Genomic DNA, 17,156 nt, shown 5'->3' with positions numbered 1-17,156 from the left:
ACTGTCTATTTAGTATTTAAGAAGGACCTGTTAAATCTCTTCTGGGCTGGTAAGTTTTTGAAGTTACCAGCCCAGATGTCAGGCTGGGTTTTGGCTTATTTCATACACTGCTTATCACACTGCTATTTTCCGCTGGATATGTTGTGGCAGTGACTTAAATGCTGTTCAATTCCTTGTTAAAATTATTTATTGTAACCTAGTTCATGTAACTGCATACAAATTGCTTGAATATTGCTAAAATTATGCAGGTTTCATTTTCAGAAGCCAAAAACTGACGGGTATGTGCAAAATCAGTGTCAGATAACTCTAAAGAGGTTTTACTAAAATACAGACTGGAGAAAACAAACCAAAACTGAAATACCAATGTTGCCATTTCATTTCATGCTGAACAAAACATTATTTCTCACTAGTAGCATGTAGCATGTGACGAGGCCCAGTTGTAATGTACAGTAACATACTACAGCTCCCAAGACCCTCACAGTATGTTTCCCACTGCTCGGACCCTGTTCATTCTCCTGTATCTAATCATTGCACAAATATTAGACAAGCATCCAGTCAAAAGAGAAACATACAGCTCTCTCAATTTCCAGTTTATTGCTAGTTTGTTCAATGTTGTCAAATAAAATAATTTCTTTTAGAAAACATGTTTTTATGATTGTCCTTAAGCCACACAATTAGCTAAAAAACCTTACTAAAACTTATATGAAATACCGTATAGGTATAAGGTCTCATTGTATACACAAGATGCCACAGTTACTGTTCAAATTACCAGTATGTGTTTGGGAATCTGTATGATATGAAATCCATGGATTACCTCGAGTCTTGTATTTGAGGGTCCCAGGGACTAAATTTTTTCAGGGGTCCTGGACTACAAAATGGGGGGCCAGACACTTAAATATTATTATTAATACCGTTATTGTATTGTGTATCATGATCATCACATTGTTACAGTAATTAAATTACAAATAATACCATAACCTAGCTAGTTGCAAACTATATCAAAAGTGATAAATTATTGTTACTTGATTGGAACTTTTACAAAAAGCATTTGGACTTTTTCTGTGTCCCTGTGGATGGGTTAATAAATTTGTTGCGTCCATTGTCAATTTTTATGCGTATAGGACACAGGAATTCGCGTCCTGTAAATCCCTGGAAATCTATATTGAGTATATACTACAACAGGGTATATATATGTTGCCAATATTCATCACAGACTCAGGGGAGATCAAAGATATAAAAGATATTACAGCTCAGTCTGGACACCGTGAAACACTCAATGTGTCGCACAGCTATGTCTTTGAGAAGTTCCGTTCCCATGAACAGAATGAGTGTGAACATGGCAGTGGCCTTGACCCTGCAAGCTTCCTTCCTCCTGACTGCCTACAACTGGCAGGTCTCTGTGACACTGGCCTCCGCCGTGTGGAATATATACACCGTACACTCACCACCAACCATTATCATATGGAGAATAGGGAGGAATGGTGTTACAAGGATTGGCATTTACTAACACGGAACCAGGATGATGCAACATGGCTTAATGAGCTCAACAGCTGGTCAATCTACCCTGTTCCTTCACTCAAATAGCTGAGGAGAAAAACAATATGAATCATCCAGGTATAACACCATGAATCACCTTGTCTATCTCTTGTTGATGGACTAAAGTCATGAACCTCCAATGAGGCCGTTTGTTGCAATATTTACAAGAGCTAGGTCAGGTGAGCATCCACGTCAAGAAAGGGTCACAATCCCAAAGATGAAAACTTCATATCATATCTCCACAGTTTGGTCATAACACCGTTTTGATTGAACAAATAAATATCAGCGCAACTATAGTAAATTGATAAAACAGTGGCCTGAGATGTTTTGTCCATGCAAGCAGGAAAATTGTTACAATCAATGGATATATAATTTCACATAACAATCATGCCTAAATATGCACTGTTTTGTTTCAATACAAGACCTTTGTATGTTGGGTTTTGTTCAATACATTTCCTATGTTTGCTGGTACTGAGTGTCATAAACAAGGAATCTGGACACCCAGAAGCAGGTACTTATAACTCTTCAGGACTTTTGAACACAAACTTAATTCCTTTTTCTTAAACCCTGCTAACTGAGCAATAGATCCCACCTTTTTTTATGAAATGTTTTAAAATATATCCCATGATTTGAAATTTTATCAAATTCAGGAACGTGTCATAAAACCGACCAAACAGTGGGTCAGTCACTTCATCAGATACACTTACTGTATACATTCACCAGTCCTCCAGTTATATTGCTCAAATGAGCTCATTACAGTATTCAATGTGAAGCATACACAATACACAGGTTTTCCATTGGACAAGAGGCCAGTCACATGACCATGAATCTGACATTCATAAGTGTATGAACGACACATTTTGACGCTCACACGTTTTTCACGAGACTGTATTGCTGGAATGATGTCAACATTCTTAATTGATGTAGGATTCAGCACAGCACTTTACAGTTTTTCTGTTATACAATGTAATACGTAATGTGGGAAAGTCTTACAGTACCTATGATATACCATGTCTTATGTGATGTGGGAAGACCATACAGTAGCTCTGGTATACCATGTCTTCTGGGATCTGGGTTAGAATTGATCTTCAGTAACATAAGAGGCGACTAACGGGATGGGGTGGTCAGGCTCACTGACTGGATTGACACTTGTCATCATATCCCAATTGCGTAGATCGATGCTCATGCTGTTGATCACTGGATTGTATGTCCATACTCGATTATTTACAGACTACTGCCATATAGCTGGAATATTGCTATGTTATACCATGTCTTGTGGAAGGATCTTACTCTAGCTCTGGGCATACCATGTCTTGTTTAAGGATCTTACTCTAGCTCTGGTATATCAAGTCTTGTGGAAGGATCTTACTCTAGCTCTGGTATATCAAGTCTTGTGGTAGGATCTTACTCTAGCTCTGGTATATCAAGTCTTGTGGTAGGATCTTACTCTAGCTCTTGCATATTAAGTCTTGTGGAAGGATCTTACTCTAGCTCTTGCATATCAAGTCTTGTGGAAGGATCTTACTCTAGCTCTGGTATATCAAGTCTTGTTTAAGGATCTTACTCTAGCTCTTGCATATTAAGTCTTGTGGAAGGATCTTACTCTAGCTCTGGTATATCAAGTCTTGTGGAAGGATCTTACTCTAGCTCTGGTGTATCAAGTCTTGTGGAAGGATCTTACTCTAGCTCTGGTATATCAAGTCTTGTGGAAGGATCTTACTCTAGCTCTGGTATTATCATGTCCTGTTTAAGGATCTTACTCTAGCTCTGGTATATCAAGTCTTGTGGAAGGATCTTACTCTAGCTCTGGTATATCAAGTCTTGTGGAAGGATCTTACTCTAGCTCTGGTATATCAAGTCTTGTGGAAGGATCTTACTCTAGCTCTGGTATATCAAGTCTTGTGGAAGGATCTTACTCTAGCTCTGGTATATCAAGTCTTGTTTAAGGATCTTACTCTAGCTCTGGTGTATCAAGTCTTGTTTAAGGATCTTACTCTAGCTCTGGTGTATCAAGTCCTGTTTAAGGATCTTACTCTAGCTCTGGTATATCAAGTCCTGTTTAAGGATCTTACTCTAGCTCTGGTGTATCAAGTCTTGTGGAAGGATCTTACTCTAGCTCTGGTGTATCAAGTCTTGTTTAAGGATCTTACTCTAGCTCTGGTATATCAAGTCTTGTGGAAGGATCTTACTCTAGCTCTGGTATATCAAGTCTTGTGGAAGGATCTTACTCTAGCTCTGGTATATCAAGTCTTGTGGAAGGATCTTACTCTAGCTCTGGTATATCAAGTCTTGTGCTCTGGTAAGGAAGGATCTTACTCTAGCTCTGGTATATCAAGTCTTGTGGAAGGATCTTACTCTAGCTCTGGTATATCATGTCCTGTTTAAGGATCTTACTCTAGCTCTGGTATATCAAGTCTTGTGGAAGGATCTTACTCTAGCTCTGGTATATCAAGTCTTGTTTAAGGATCTTACTCTAGCTCTGATATATATCAAGTCTTACTGTCTTAATGGATCTTACTTACTAGCTCTGGTATATCAAGTCTTGTGGAAGGATCTTACTCTAGCTCTGGTATATCAAGTCTTGTTTAAGGATCTTACTCTAGCTCTGGTATATCAAGTCTTGTGGAAGGATCTTACTCTAGCTCTGGTATATCAAGTCCTGTTTAAGGATCTTACTCTAGCTCTGGTATATCAAGTCTTGTGGAAGGATCTTACTCTAGCTCTGGTATATCAAGTCTTGTGGAAGGATCTTACTCTAGCTCTGGTATATCAAGTCCTGTTTAAGGATCTTACTCTAGCTCTTGTGGAAGTATATCAAGTCTTGTGGAAGGATCTTACTCTAGCTCTGGTATATCAAGTCTTGTGGAAGGATCTTACTCTAGCTCTGGTATATCAAGTCTTGTGGAAGGATCTTACTCTAGCTCTGGTATATCAAGTCTTGTGGAAGGATCTTACTCTAGCTCTGGTATATCAAGTCTTGTGGAAGGATCTTCTGGTATATCAAGTCTAGCTCTAGCTCTGGTATATCAAGTCTTGTGGAAGGATCTTACTCTAGCTCTGGTATATCAAGTCTTGTTCTTACTCTAGCTCTGAAGTCTTGTGGAAGGATCTTACTCTAGCTCTGGTATATCAAGTCTTGTGGAAGGATCTTACTCTAGCTCTGGTATATCAAGTCTTGTGGAAGGATCTTACTCTAGCTCTGGGTATATCAAGTCTGTGGAAGGATCTTACTCTAGCTCTGGTATATCAAGTCTTGTGGAAGGATCTTACTCTAGCTCTGGTATATCAAGTCTTGTGGAAGGATCTTACTCTAGCTCTGGTATATCAAGTCTTGTGGAAGGATCTTACTCTAGCTCTGGTATATCAAGTCTTGTGGAAGGATCTTACTCTAGCTCTGGTATATCAAGTCTTGTGGAAGGATCTTACTCTAGCTCTGGTATATCAAGTCTTGTGGAAGGATCTTACTCTAGCTCTGGTATATCAAGTCTTGTGGGAAGGATCTTACTCTAGCTCTGGTATATCAAGTCTTGTGGAAGGATCTTACTCTAGCTCTGGTATATCAAGTCTTGTGGAAGGATCTTACTCTAGCTCTGGTATATCAAGTCTTGTGGCTCTGGGATCTCTTGTGGAAGGATCTACTCTAGCTCTGGTATATCAAGTCTTGTGGAAGGATCTTACTCTAGCTCTGGTATATCAAGTCTTGTGGAAGGATCTTACTCTAGCTCTGGTATATCAAGTCTTGTGGAAGGATCTTACTCTAGCTCTGGTATATCAAGTCTTGTGGAAGGATCTTACTCTAGCTCTGGTATATCAAGTCTTGTGGAAGGATCTTACTCTAGCTCTGGTATATCAAGTCTTGTGGAAGGATCTTACTCTAGCTCTGGTATATCAAGTCTTGTTTAAGGATCTTACTCTAGCTCTGGTATATCATGTCTTGTTTAAGGATCTTACTCTAGCTCTAGTATATCAAGTCTTGTGGAAGGATCTTACTCTAGCTCTGATATATCAAGTCTTGTGGAAGGATCTTACAGTGGTATACTATGCCCACACAGCAAGTAGTGTCTCCCTAGAACTAATGGTCACAGGCCCACTCACAGCAGTTCTTCTACAATTGTCCGTGGGTACTGGATCCAGGAATATATTAAGTGAGATGCTTGTATATTGCACACATTACCAGTTTTAGCTCATGCTACTGCTGCAAGAATATACTTCTGTTCCTGCAAGGGTTGCAATGATGTATGTAGGTCATACCAACTAAAATCTAATGAGTATTAATTCTGTATCAAGTTGAAACTGAACTACATTCATTAACATATAAAGTAACACAATCAGGCAATACAGCAATCATTCATAAGCCAGTATATTTCAAATGACCAGAGCGTAGTATGTCTTGAAACAGCAATCACTGAATATACAATAAGTTAATAAACACAACATTTGTATATTCATAATAACAAATCTGGCCATTTTACAGCATTAGATGCAGTGTAGTGGCCAGGAAAGATGCAGGAGGGGTAATAATAGGGCATGCTGGGAAGGGAATTCAAACTGTGTTTCACCAAGGGAGATAATTACATCCTATAATTTCTTATCATCAATTCATCACATAGATATATAATATAGTCATTGTTCAAAATAAGCAAATACATCAAAGGCTGTTTCTGAGCAGTAGATATGTTACCAAATATGTCTCATGCAAGATGGCCTCCTGAAATAAAATATTAACCAAGGTGACAAGAATACATCTGTTGAGAAATGATTTATTATTAATTTGTCATGACTGCATTTTCAAGCGTGACATATCTATCTTCTGTTAATTTTTTGCTAAATACCATCAGGGATCAGTAATATCTAAATATGCATCATTCATGCTTGCAAACTACATCCAGCGTTCAACCATATTCAAAAGCAAAAGAATTAAAGTGAGTGAATATTTTTTATGTTCCTTCAAAATTATTGCAGCCTTAGATTCACAGCTGGCTAACCCAACCCCAAAATCTGGTTCTCCGGCATTACAGTAATATTTCATTTCCAGAAAATCATCAGCCTTTCCATTTCAGTAACAAATATGTAATCATATTAGTGACAACATAGATAAGAAGATATACGTCAAAACAGATTGACAAATAGTGCTTGACCTTTCAAACACTTCATGCCATTTTGTTGACTGATAAGCCAAATGTGGTATTGTATAAACAACATATACATCTCATATCAAACATGACACAAAGTCAGCTCATGGCATCAGTGCCCCAACACTGTGCAACCAAACCTATCAGTTGTTCAAAAACTAATTAAAATATCAGATGCACAATTGTGACATGAAAAACCCAAAATGGTTTGGAAAAATAACCATTGCAAATTACATGAGAGGATCCAGAAAGGACAAATTCTCTCATAAAATATATTTAATCATACATCTAAAAAAGGAATTCACCACTTCTTATTAGTGACAGGGCTCTTTTGCCCACCTGTTACAACTACATTGAAGTGAATATACATTCTCCAGGTTTGGTAACATTGGACAGGATTCTTAACTTAACATCGAGTTTAACATAAAGTTTACTTCCAATGACTAGGCTGATAATCACTGCTACCAGTCACAATGTTTCAGATCCCCTTATGCAGTAGTTTCCTTGAAGGAGTATTTCATCATTTGATTAAACTAGTAATTTAAAAATTGAAAAAAATGAATTTCATTCCATAGCATGAACAACTAAATGTAATATTACTGGCCAAATGTCTTCATCAAGTTTCATATTTCTGGATCTTTAGGATTCTGAAAAGAAGAGTCTTCAATCTAAGTGCTAATTTTCCAATTGTATGTCTCTAAAATGGATACTGCTTTTCTGAAAAAAAATGAGAATCCCACTTCGAAATATGATTTTCCTTTTTTTTTTCATATACAAAACTGTTAATCTGATATTACTGCAATGAAGTCTAAAGATTATGATCTTCCTGAAGTTTCAAGCTCTACCTATTCAAATGATTTTACAAGAATTAAAGGCATGAATAGCAGGCAGGCCATCATCTGACAAGTTCATTCTGACATCCATCCTGGTGAACTAAACAAACCATTTAACTAATGACTTCCAAATTCCTGAATCCATCCTCTAATATGGTTGTCATCACAAGTCTGCAACAAGACTTACCTTCGCCAGCTGGTGTCCGGAGGAGGAGACAGGTATGTAGATCCATATGGAGAGCAGTCAGCCTGGAAACTCGTTAAGGAATGTTCACAATAGCAAAATATTGGAGAAATGACAGAATTAAAACCTACACCTGTTACACAAAATACACTCAACACGTGTTTGTATCTAGTAACATGCTTGTACATATACTCATGGAAACGAATAAGGGAACACATGAAAGTACAAGTGTTCCTTTATTTATTTCCAGAATTTCACCCACAGTGCAATACACACCTTGTGAAGAAACCCGGAAAAGAATAAACGAACACTTGTACTTTCATGTGTTCCCTTATTCTTTTCTATGGGTATATGTGTTTGTGGGGCTGTTTGTGTTAATCTGGACTAATGGTGGTTTAATAGGGCTAGTCCACAGAAACTATACTCCAGTTTAACATGGATAACCCACTCAGACCAGTATACTGACTCCAAGCCCATGTTCTATCCCCTTAATGGCAGGCGACAGACAAGGAAACACCTAGTTTGACCTGGCCATGGATCAAATCACTGACCCTCCACTGTCAAGACAGACACCCTATCCACTCGACCACAGGGGCCAACATGCCTCCTTAATGTAGCAGGATACCGAAAAATGACACAAGCAGTCGTGGGATCATCAGTCATTCATTTCAAGTATGTGATAAAATGAAAGTGATAGTAGGTCTAACTTCAAACATTTGGTCAACAGACTGTGAAGTAAACCACCCACGTCAGCTGGTGATTGTGTTTTTTTGCCGCTTTTGTCAATATTCCAGCAACATCACAGCAGGGGACACCAGAAATGGGCTTCACACATTGTACCCATTTGGGGAATCGAACCTGGCTTGTCCATGTGACGGGTCAGCTGTTGGGGTCAGCTCTTAATGGCTGTATTTATTAGTCACTATTTAAAAATTTCTTTATTACATACTTAAGTGTGTAATACTCAGATTTCTTGGTTTTAGAAAAGTAATATGTGCATTGAAGTGAAGATATCACTTTGCTGGAACTACTTCATAACTCAGTAACGTTTTCTGTCCAGTATTTTTCAATATAAACATGATAAATATATGAATTTGGTCATTAAGCATGGGCATCAGATGACAAGTCTCCAGTGAAGGAAACTTGCAACCAATCGTCACATCGATAAATGATATAAATGACATAATTACACTGTCAAGCAATAAAATATATGACATTTTGAAAATGGGCTAATTTGATGTATGTATTTAACAGGACATATGTGCAGTAATGGTTCTCACTCTTGAAGTAAACAATATTCACTAGAATACTGCTTCATCAATTTCTGCATTAAAATTACATTTAGACTAATTATTTAAACTTCAAATATATATTTATATATACACATAAACATTATATATACATTGCAACTAAAACCTCAGAAGAGAGGCATTATTTCAAAGATCATCTGACCAGATATGTACTGCAAACGGTACCCTGCAAACCTATGACAATTATTTGAACTGAAACTGTGAAAGAACACATCTGTAATTATGGCTGATACAGTTTGCTTGACCACTCCAGTTTCACAGTTCTTCCTAGTAGTCATGGTTACATCAATTACCAGTTGTCATGGTTACCGTTAGTTATTACTTGTATGTGTTTAGTATTGCATCATCACCCATTAAAGCTGTGCAGTGTAGCTCCTACTGCTATCAAGGATAATAAAGGTGTTGCCAGTATATGCCGAAACTAAAGCAGTCCCTCCCTCACCAGTTGAAGAGTGAGTGAGTTTAGTTTTACGCCGCTTTTAGCAATATTCCATCAATATCACGGTGGGGGACACCAGAAATGGGCTTCACATATTGTACCCATGTAGGGAATCGAACCCGGGTCTTCGTTGTGACGAGCGCTTGAAGAGCGAACGCTTTAACCACTAGGCTACCCCACCGCCCCTCACCAGTTGAAGAAGGTCCCCAAATTCATGACATGCGTATTAAACACAAAGAAGCATTTCTTTCAGTTTAGCCACTATGGCCTCCAACCAGACTTATACACCCTGTCTCCAGCTACCATGATGATTTATCTAACTGTCTTCCTTGTCTCATTGCATAGCTGTGTTTAGAAACACTACTTCGACAAAACATGGACATTGTATTTGTCTTGTTACTTAAATATGACATCAGTTCTTGTTTGTGAAAACACATACCCAATGTTGTTTAGTTAGAAACCAGGAAGTTCTAAGTTTCTCATTACCTTAATTTCAAACAAAAAAAAATTGAGGGGGGTTTGTTGTTTAACATGTTTAACACCACACTCAGCAATATTCTAGCTATATCCTGAAGATCAATTCTAACCCGAATCTTAACCGGTGATCAGGGGTGGAAATAACTTTCAAATTGCTAGTGTACTCCGGTACAGTGGCACATGTAAAATCACTTGCCCTGATAATTTTTCCACTATACTGGACGTTTTCTTGTTGATTTTTTAAATAAACAACATAATTAATATTGGAAAGTCAACTGGACATCGGTACAGTGTGATATACAAATTTGCTTGCCCGACAGAAACAAAACACTGGACTCGGGCGTCGGGCAATGGGTTATTTCCACCCCTGGTGATGCAGAATTTGAAATCATGAGTATGAGGTCTTCAGCAACCCATGCTTGTTGCATCGGCAACTTGTGGGATCAAGTGGTTAGGCTTGCTGACTTGGTTGACACATGTGATCGTTTCCTAATTGTGTAGATTGATGCTCATTCTGTTGATCACTTGATTTCTAGTCCAGTCTCAATTATTTACAGACTACCATCATATAGCAGAAATATTACTGAGTGTGGTGTTAAATAAGAAACAAAAAAACAAACAATTTCTGCATTGTCTGGTCCACACTCGCTATTCAGAGACCACTATACAGCTAAAATCTTGCTGAAAGCAGCAATATACCACAAAAATAAAAACAAAGCAGGAGACACTTAGCCTCTAGATGCTAAACTTTTGAAAGCCACATAACTTTCCTGAATAATCATTAATGACATAATGAATATACAGATATCCAATACATAAACTTCAAAAAATAAAAAGTGCCATGAATCCAAGTAACATCATTTGAAATTAACATGCAGTCTTGGTTCAGCAGAATCCCTCGAATGAATTTGACTTTCAGTATCTATATAAGTATATCAAGAACTTCCCAAGGACCTCATAGCACATAAACCAAATATACCCATGGACAGGAATAAGGGAACACCTGAAAGAACAAGTGTTCCTTTTCTTTTCCTGAATTTCACGAACAATGCAATACAAAGCTTGTGAAGAAACCTGGAAATGAATTATGGAACACTTGTACTTTCAGGTGTTCCCTTATTTGTTTCCATGAGTATATGATTGAAAGAACAACCTGAGAACATGTAGTTCTCATTTAAATTTTGTCATTTCCACATGAAATGGATTCTAAAAGCAAATACCTTGACCACACAGATGTGCTTTGGTCACTCACAACCTTTTCGGATTTAAGAAACGTACCTGAGGTACATTTCTGTAGTACACATGCTGACTACAACCCCTTCATCAAAATTTCTTATTTCAGGACAAAAAAACCCATCTGAAACAATACCTTTTTAAAATCCTTACCAAGTATCAAATACAGCCAGGCACCGTTGTGTCGAACTCTGATAACTCGATATCTCGGTTGTTTCGATAACAACATCTTGGTCCCGGCAAAATCCATCATAATTTATGATTCTTCAAGCTCTTTTAACTCGATACGGATCTCTCGATATTTCGGCTATCTCGATAAAATTTCATGGTCCCAACAAGCAAAATTACCCTTTAAACTCGATATTTGCAAAGCAACTTCGATATTCATCTAATTGAGTTGAAGGTGTCACTTGTTTGTTATTTAATTAGGATTCATTTAGAAGGAATTAATTACGAAGTACTCACTGTTACGATTAAACACTACTGATAACGGATTATAGTTTCGAATCAAAACATACTGAGAATCCAATGAGGGTTTTGTGTGATCACGTGACTGGCCCTTGATGCGTTCACAAGATTTGTGGAAATATACAAAGATACATGAAATATATTTTTTGTTTTGTTTTCTTTCATAGTGATATGTGATGATATGCCCTGGTCGGATGTCTCAAAGTTTGGATAACTCGATATTTTTCTTGGTCCCATGAATATCGAGACAACGGTGCTCGACTGTATATGTCACAGCATGATATGATTAAAAAATGTGTGTCCCATTAAGTGTATTACTGAACAATACCTGATTCAACCAACCAACTCAACAGCTATCTGTACTTAAAGCAATGTTATTGTTGTCATAGACAAATATTAAATATATTCTACTGGGGCTGTTTTCTTTAGGTATCATTGAGGCGGACAAGAATGGGAATAAATCAACCCAACATGCAATAAATTAACGAGAAATCAATTCCATTTGTCAATACTCTACAGCTCCAAGTGTAAGGAGCTTGGTCTGTCCCACCATCTGTGCAGATCTGCTATGCCCTCTCAAGGACTCAGAGCCACAATAATCAGGTCACTTAGCCATGACCTCTGACCTAATTCCAACCTTATCTGTTCATCTTAATGGAACTAATCTGTTTCTTATTAGCCAACCAGGTGCACTGAAGGAGCCATTATAGCATGTGCTACAGGGCCTTACTGTATACTGGGCTCCAGATTTTCATATTGTGTATACTAACATGATAATTTGTGCTTTATTCAATGACTTTGAGTTTATAACATCATGTATATAAATGGTGCTGGAATTATCAGTAAATGAAGATATTTAAAGAAATGGTAAATTCCACATTGGGAGCAATGCACAGTGGTATTGTACTGTTTAATAATCATACACCATATGTGGATCCAGGGTGTCGATTCCCCACATGGGTACAATATGTGAAGCCCATTTCTGGTGATATTGCTAAAAGTGGAGTAAAACTAAACTAAAAATCCAAACTAAACAGTATCTCTTCCCCACCCCCAAAAAAAAAAAAAAGTCTACATGGACACTGACAAAACCTTTCAAATCGGAATCTATGGTAACATTTTGAATATTACCATGTGAGTTTACAAGCCTCTGGCTTCCGACCTAAGGCTGATATTGCAGACTGCCTCAAAATATAACCAATGAACATGGTAATAATAATATGACATGAGGAAACTGTGAGGATGTTGGATTTGGTGGTGGGGCTAACACTGCCTGAATCAGATTAAAGGTGAAACGGTATACCACAGTATTAGTAGAACCGCAGTATTTTGCCTTCAGGCGGTATACAGTAATGCAATCCAAAATTTGGTATTTTCGGTTTTCGTACTGTCATTTCTATCAAGTCATAAAATGACAGTGAATAACAAAGATTATGGTTATTTTCACGTTCTTAAACAATGTATGGTTTGAGTCTTGTCAATTTTCTGCATTATGATCACATCTCATATACCAAACTAAAACGGACCAAACCGAAGGCCTTGTACCGCAATATGTACCGTACCGTGGTAAGAGAGTACATTTCACCCCTAAATCAAATCCATTCCCACAAACAGGAACAGTAACAAAGATGCCACAACAGTTGCAGCCAACATTTGGCAGGATGATCACAGCTTTGATGCCGTGCACCTAAAAAGGGATTGGGCCTCAGTTGGAACAGTTTTACTCTGCAATATTGCTGTGATGACAGAGCATGGAAACCATAAAAGGGCCTTACACATTTGTTTATTTTCCTTGTTGTTTAATGCTGCATTTTGGGCATATGATAGCCACTAGACTGTACAGAATAATGTTTGTACAATCAAGTGATTGACATCGTGATGTGCTGATTGGTGCAATTGGGAAATATAACATGCATCAACTGCATCAGCAAATCTGACCAACCAATCCTCTTATTGGGTTTGAATTGGCCTTCAGAAACCTATGTTTGTACTAAGAGGCAACTAACAGGATTGGATAGTCAGGTTCACTGACTTGGTTGACATGTCATCCTGTCCCAGTTGTATAGATCAAATCTCATGTTGTTTATAACTGGATTGTTTGGGCCAGACTTGATTATTTACTGACCGCCGTCATATAGCTGAGTGCAGCATTAAACACCAAACAAAAAATATTTCCCTCTTACAATATTTGATTATGTTGGGGAACAAGCAGGGGTCTCTGACAAGGTACGCCAATGCCACAACCACGAGCCTACCAACCATTCTAATTAGCAACACGACAAATGCAACACATGTAAATGTGCTCCTGTACATGGGCAAGAGAACATCAAACAATGTTACTTCCTGTGACAATGTACACTGGGTACAAATAAATTGTCAAAGGGCTTACATTTCCAAGGGCACTTAAGGGCTTAGAGTACATTGCAATTAACATACCGATACATATAGAATTTCAATCATAGAGGTAAAGAACTTACTACTACACATACACGACACTACCATAGCTCAGTCTGATTCACCCAGTTAACAGCACTGGCCGTAAGGAACTAATAAGTATGGTTTTACACTGAGCTTAGCAAAATTCCAGCAATACCATGACGGGTTCACCAGAAACAGGGTTCCCATATTGTACCCATGTTGGGAATTGGCTGTTACGACCCAAATTGCCATCATTGTGCATTTGAAACTGACCATGACAACATGTTAAAACATTGTCTTTCTTTACACAGTTACTCAGATTAATGTAACCACTGATGAGGTAACCACCCAGAATAACCTGAAATAACAACAGTGTTCCAAACAGGTGAATCCTTTGAAGCCTCTGTATGATCACACCACAACCTACAAGGGAAGTCACTCCCAATCACACTGAATGGAAGAAACTAACACATTGTACTGTGGAATTCAAACAAGATCAAGCCCACTGACACACAAAACCATGCACGCTACAGCGACATCTACCTTAGCCAAGCCTGACCTACTTACCCAACTGACCCCATTTTTCAGCCAATCTGACCTCATTAATCGATCACTACCATGGGCAGTAAATGAATGTGTTTACAATGGATGCTGGACCAGGAAGGGATATTTTATACAACAACATACAAAAGCAGGGCTACAGATAACTTTTTGGGTCATTGCTTTATGTACTTGCTTGCATTCATCTCAATTGGGTATCTTAATCTTCCTTTGAGAAACAAAATAAATTGTACCCACCTCTCTCAAACTCAATTGGGTATTTTGCCATTTTCCATTAATTGTAAAAATATAATAAAGTTTAAATGTTATTTATATTGGATCTGTACTATGAGAAACTATAAGAAAGATTGCAAGTTGCCAAGTTCATGTGTTGAAATAGAACCTCTGAATATACCTCAGTTATTTTATCTATGCACCAGTATGCAAGCTATGATTCGACATTTTTGTGTGTACGCATGTAAGATCAAATTTATGAGTATTCACAGAAATTCAAGTGTACTTGTATACTTAATAAGAATTGATTTTTCACAAATATTTGCGTAATTTACGCAGATACGTCGCTTATCTGTACCTCTGTAAAAAGGTAGGATCAACATTATTCACACTTCAAGAATATGATTTTTTAAAATACCAGTGACTGGGACACTAGCTATTGGATCCTTATTGTGCAAATATGTGTTTATCTAAAAAATGGGAGTAAGAAAGAGAACAAGTTTACCCACAATGTGCAACATATGTTGATAAATTTAAAAGAACAGTATACCATGAGCTTGCTTAATTTCAAGGAAGATCCACCCACAAAAAACCCCAATATGGTCACCCTCTTATGGTTACTTCAGAGTTCACTTTTAGAATATTATGCTTGATACATTATACCAGATCCATCATATTGATATTGATGAGATGACCCCTTTCCTTTAATGATCTGCTACTGCAAAGAAGTGCAGCAACACTGCTGCAACACTTGCTTACTGTCAAATATTAGTTCAACTAGACATTCAATCATTAAATATGTAAGTGTCTCAACATATATAGTATACACAAACTAAATCTTAGATACATATTAAATAACAGACCTAGCCTAGTAAAGAAATGAATGTTACTGTATTTTCAATAACATGGAATAAATGTCATATCATCCCACAAATACCATTAGCATGCAAACATGTACCTATTAACAGGAACAATGTTTCCAAATGATAGATGTGTACATTCTGGGCAAAACAGATTATCAGTAACAGTTTATAACAATGTCTAACATCATCAGAATGCCCTAATCCATCCTCAGTGAAACAACACAAAATATGTACTTCTTAATGCTAAAAAACCCTCAGTGAAAACATTAATTAACAATTAACCAGAACAAATAACCATGATAAGTAATTCAGGAAATTTGAATTATAAACATAACTGTGTAACTGTAAACAACGATATCATAGTGGGAGGTGAGGATGAAGCATTACCACATACAGTAACTGAACATTACATCACAATATATCCCTGGTCAATCAATCATGGTTGCAATTTGTTGCGTAGCAGCTGATTTTTTTTTCACCTGTCAATAATGAAAGACAATGGGGTGAAAGATGGGTGGATATTCACCTGATCTCCCCATGATGGATGATGTGGACCACAGTGACTTTCAGGCACTAAGAATGTCAGCTGTCATATCAGCTGTCAGCCAGCCCAATGTGCAGTAAACGCAATAAACCATACCTGTCTGACCTGCGAGGTCTGTCACAGCGGAAGACTGTCGCAATCACGTTGGAAATCACATAATCCACACGCAGAAAAGAACACAGTATATCCTATATTCACTAGTAATGACGTTTCAGTAAACGGTAGACAAGGATACTCGTTTATCCACGGGAAAGCGCCTATGTGGCCCAGTTGGTCGTACTCGATGTATTCGGTCCACCAGGTTCGGTTTGCCATGTCTTATGTCGTCTAGATGTTGCAAGGCGGTCTGTAAGAACGCAGATAAATTTATAGGCGTTGTAATAGGAACATTAATTTGCAAATTGGAATTAACATTTGTATATGTAATTAAATAAGAAAAGCGGCGCCATCTTCGTTACTACACTAGTCTCGTGTATTATCAGTATCCCACATGCAGCACAGAATCTAGGCCAACGTTACCTGCAAATCTATGCCTGGACTGCCGCCTATTTGGTTGACATTCGGTAGCGAGCCACCACGGTAAACTCCGAGATTTGGCGTTATAGGCAAGTGTTGTTTAGGGTATGAAGGCCCTGGGCCCTGGAAAGGAAAAGGAATGCTGTATTAGATGAGATTTACAGCGGAATAAAAAACATACGAATCCACATCGGTCTCGAATTGCGAGGGTGCACCCCCGCCGACCGCCATAGCTGTTGAAACTAGGCCACATATTGCGGCGATACTCACCCGTGTGGCACTGGTAACCTCCTTGATAATCGCCTCAAAAGCTGCCGTCTCTTCAGCCTGTTTCTGATTGTGTAAAGCTATCTTTTCGCTGAACTTTCGTGGGTTCGCCATAATGGCTGAAAACGACAAGCTTGTTATGATTTTGGCAATGCAGGGGGT

The 17,156-nt window shown here is 38.0% G+C and overlaps 1 protein-coding gene across 5 annotated transcripts in view; it reads right to left on the bottom strand.

The window, feature by feature from the left end:
- LOC124265720 (CREB-regulated transcription coactivator 1-like) overlaps positions 1-17,156 on the bottom strand; it is a 63,479-nt gene extending 46,323 nt beyond the window's left edge. For all 5 annotated transcript variants that reach the window (XM_046700531.1, XM_046700534.1, XM_046700535.1 and 2 more), the window contains exons 1-4: positions 16,998-17,156; positions 16,731-16,850; positions 16,447-16,557; positions 7,689-7,750 (exon numbers count right to left, since the gene is read on the bottom strand). In XM_046700531.1, coding sequence (XP_046556487.1) covers positions 7,689-7,750; positions 16,447-16,557; positions 16,731-16,850; positions 16,998-17,108 — 404 coding nt within the window. In that variant the 5' untranslated portion in view covers positions 17,109-17,156. The remainder of the gene's footprint in view (positions 1-7,688; positions 7,751-16,446; positions 16,558-16,730; positions 16,851-16,997) is intronic.

The sequence above is a fragment of the Haliotis rubra genome, unplaced genomic scaffold (assembly GCF_003918875.1).
Source record: "Haliotis rubra isolate DU_JTF1 unplaced genomic scaffold, ASM391887v1 Scf99, whole genome shotgun sequence".
Classification (NCBI taxonomy): Eukaryota; Metazoa; Mollusca; class Gastropoda; order Lepetellida; family Haliotidae; genus Haliotis; species Haliotis rubra.
This window is presented reverse-complemented; position numbering and strand designations above follow the sequence as displayed.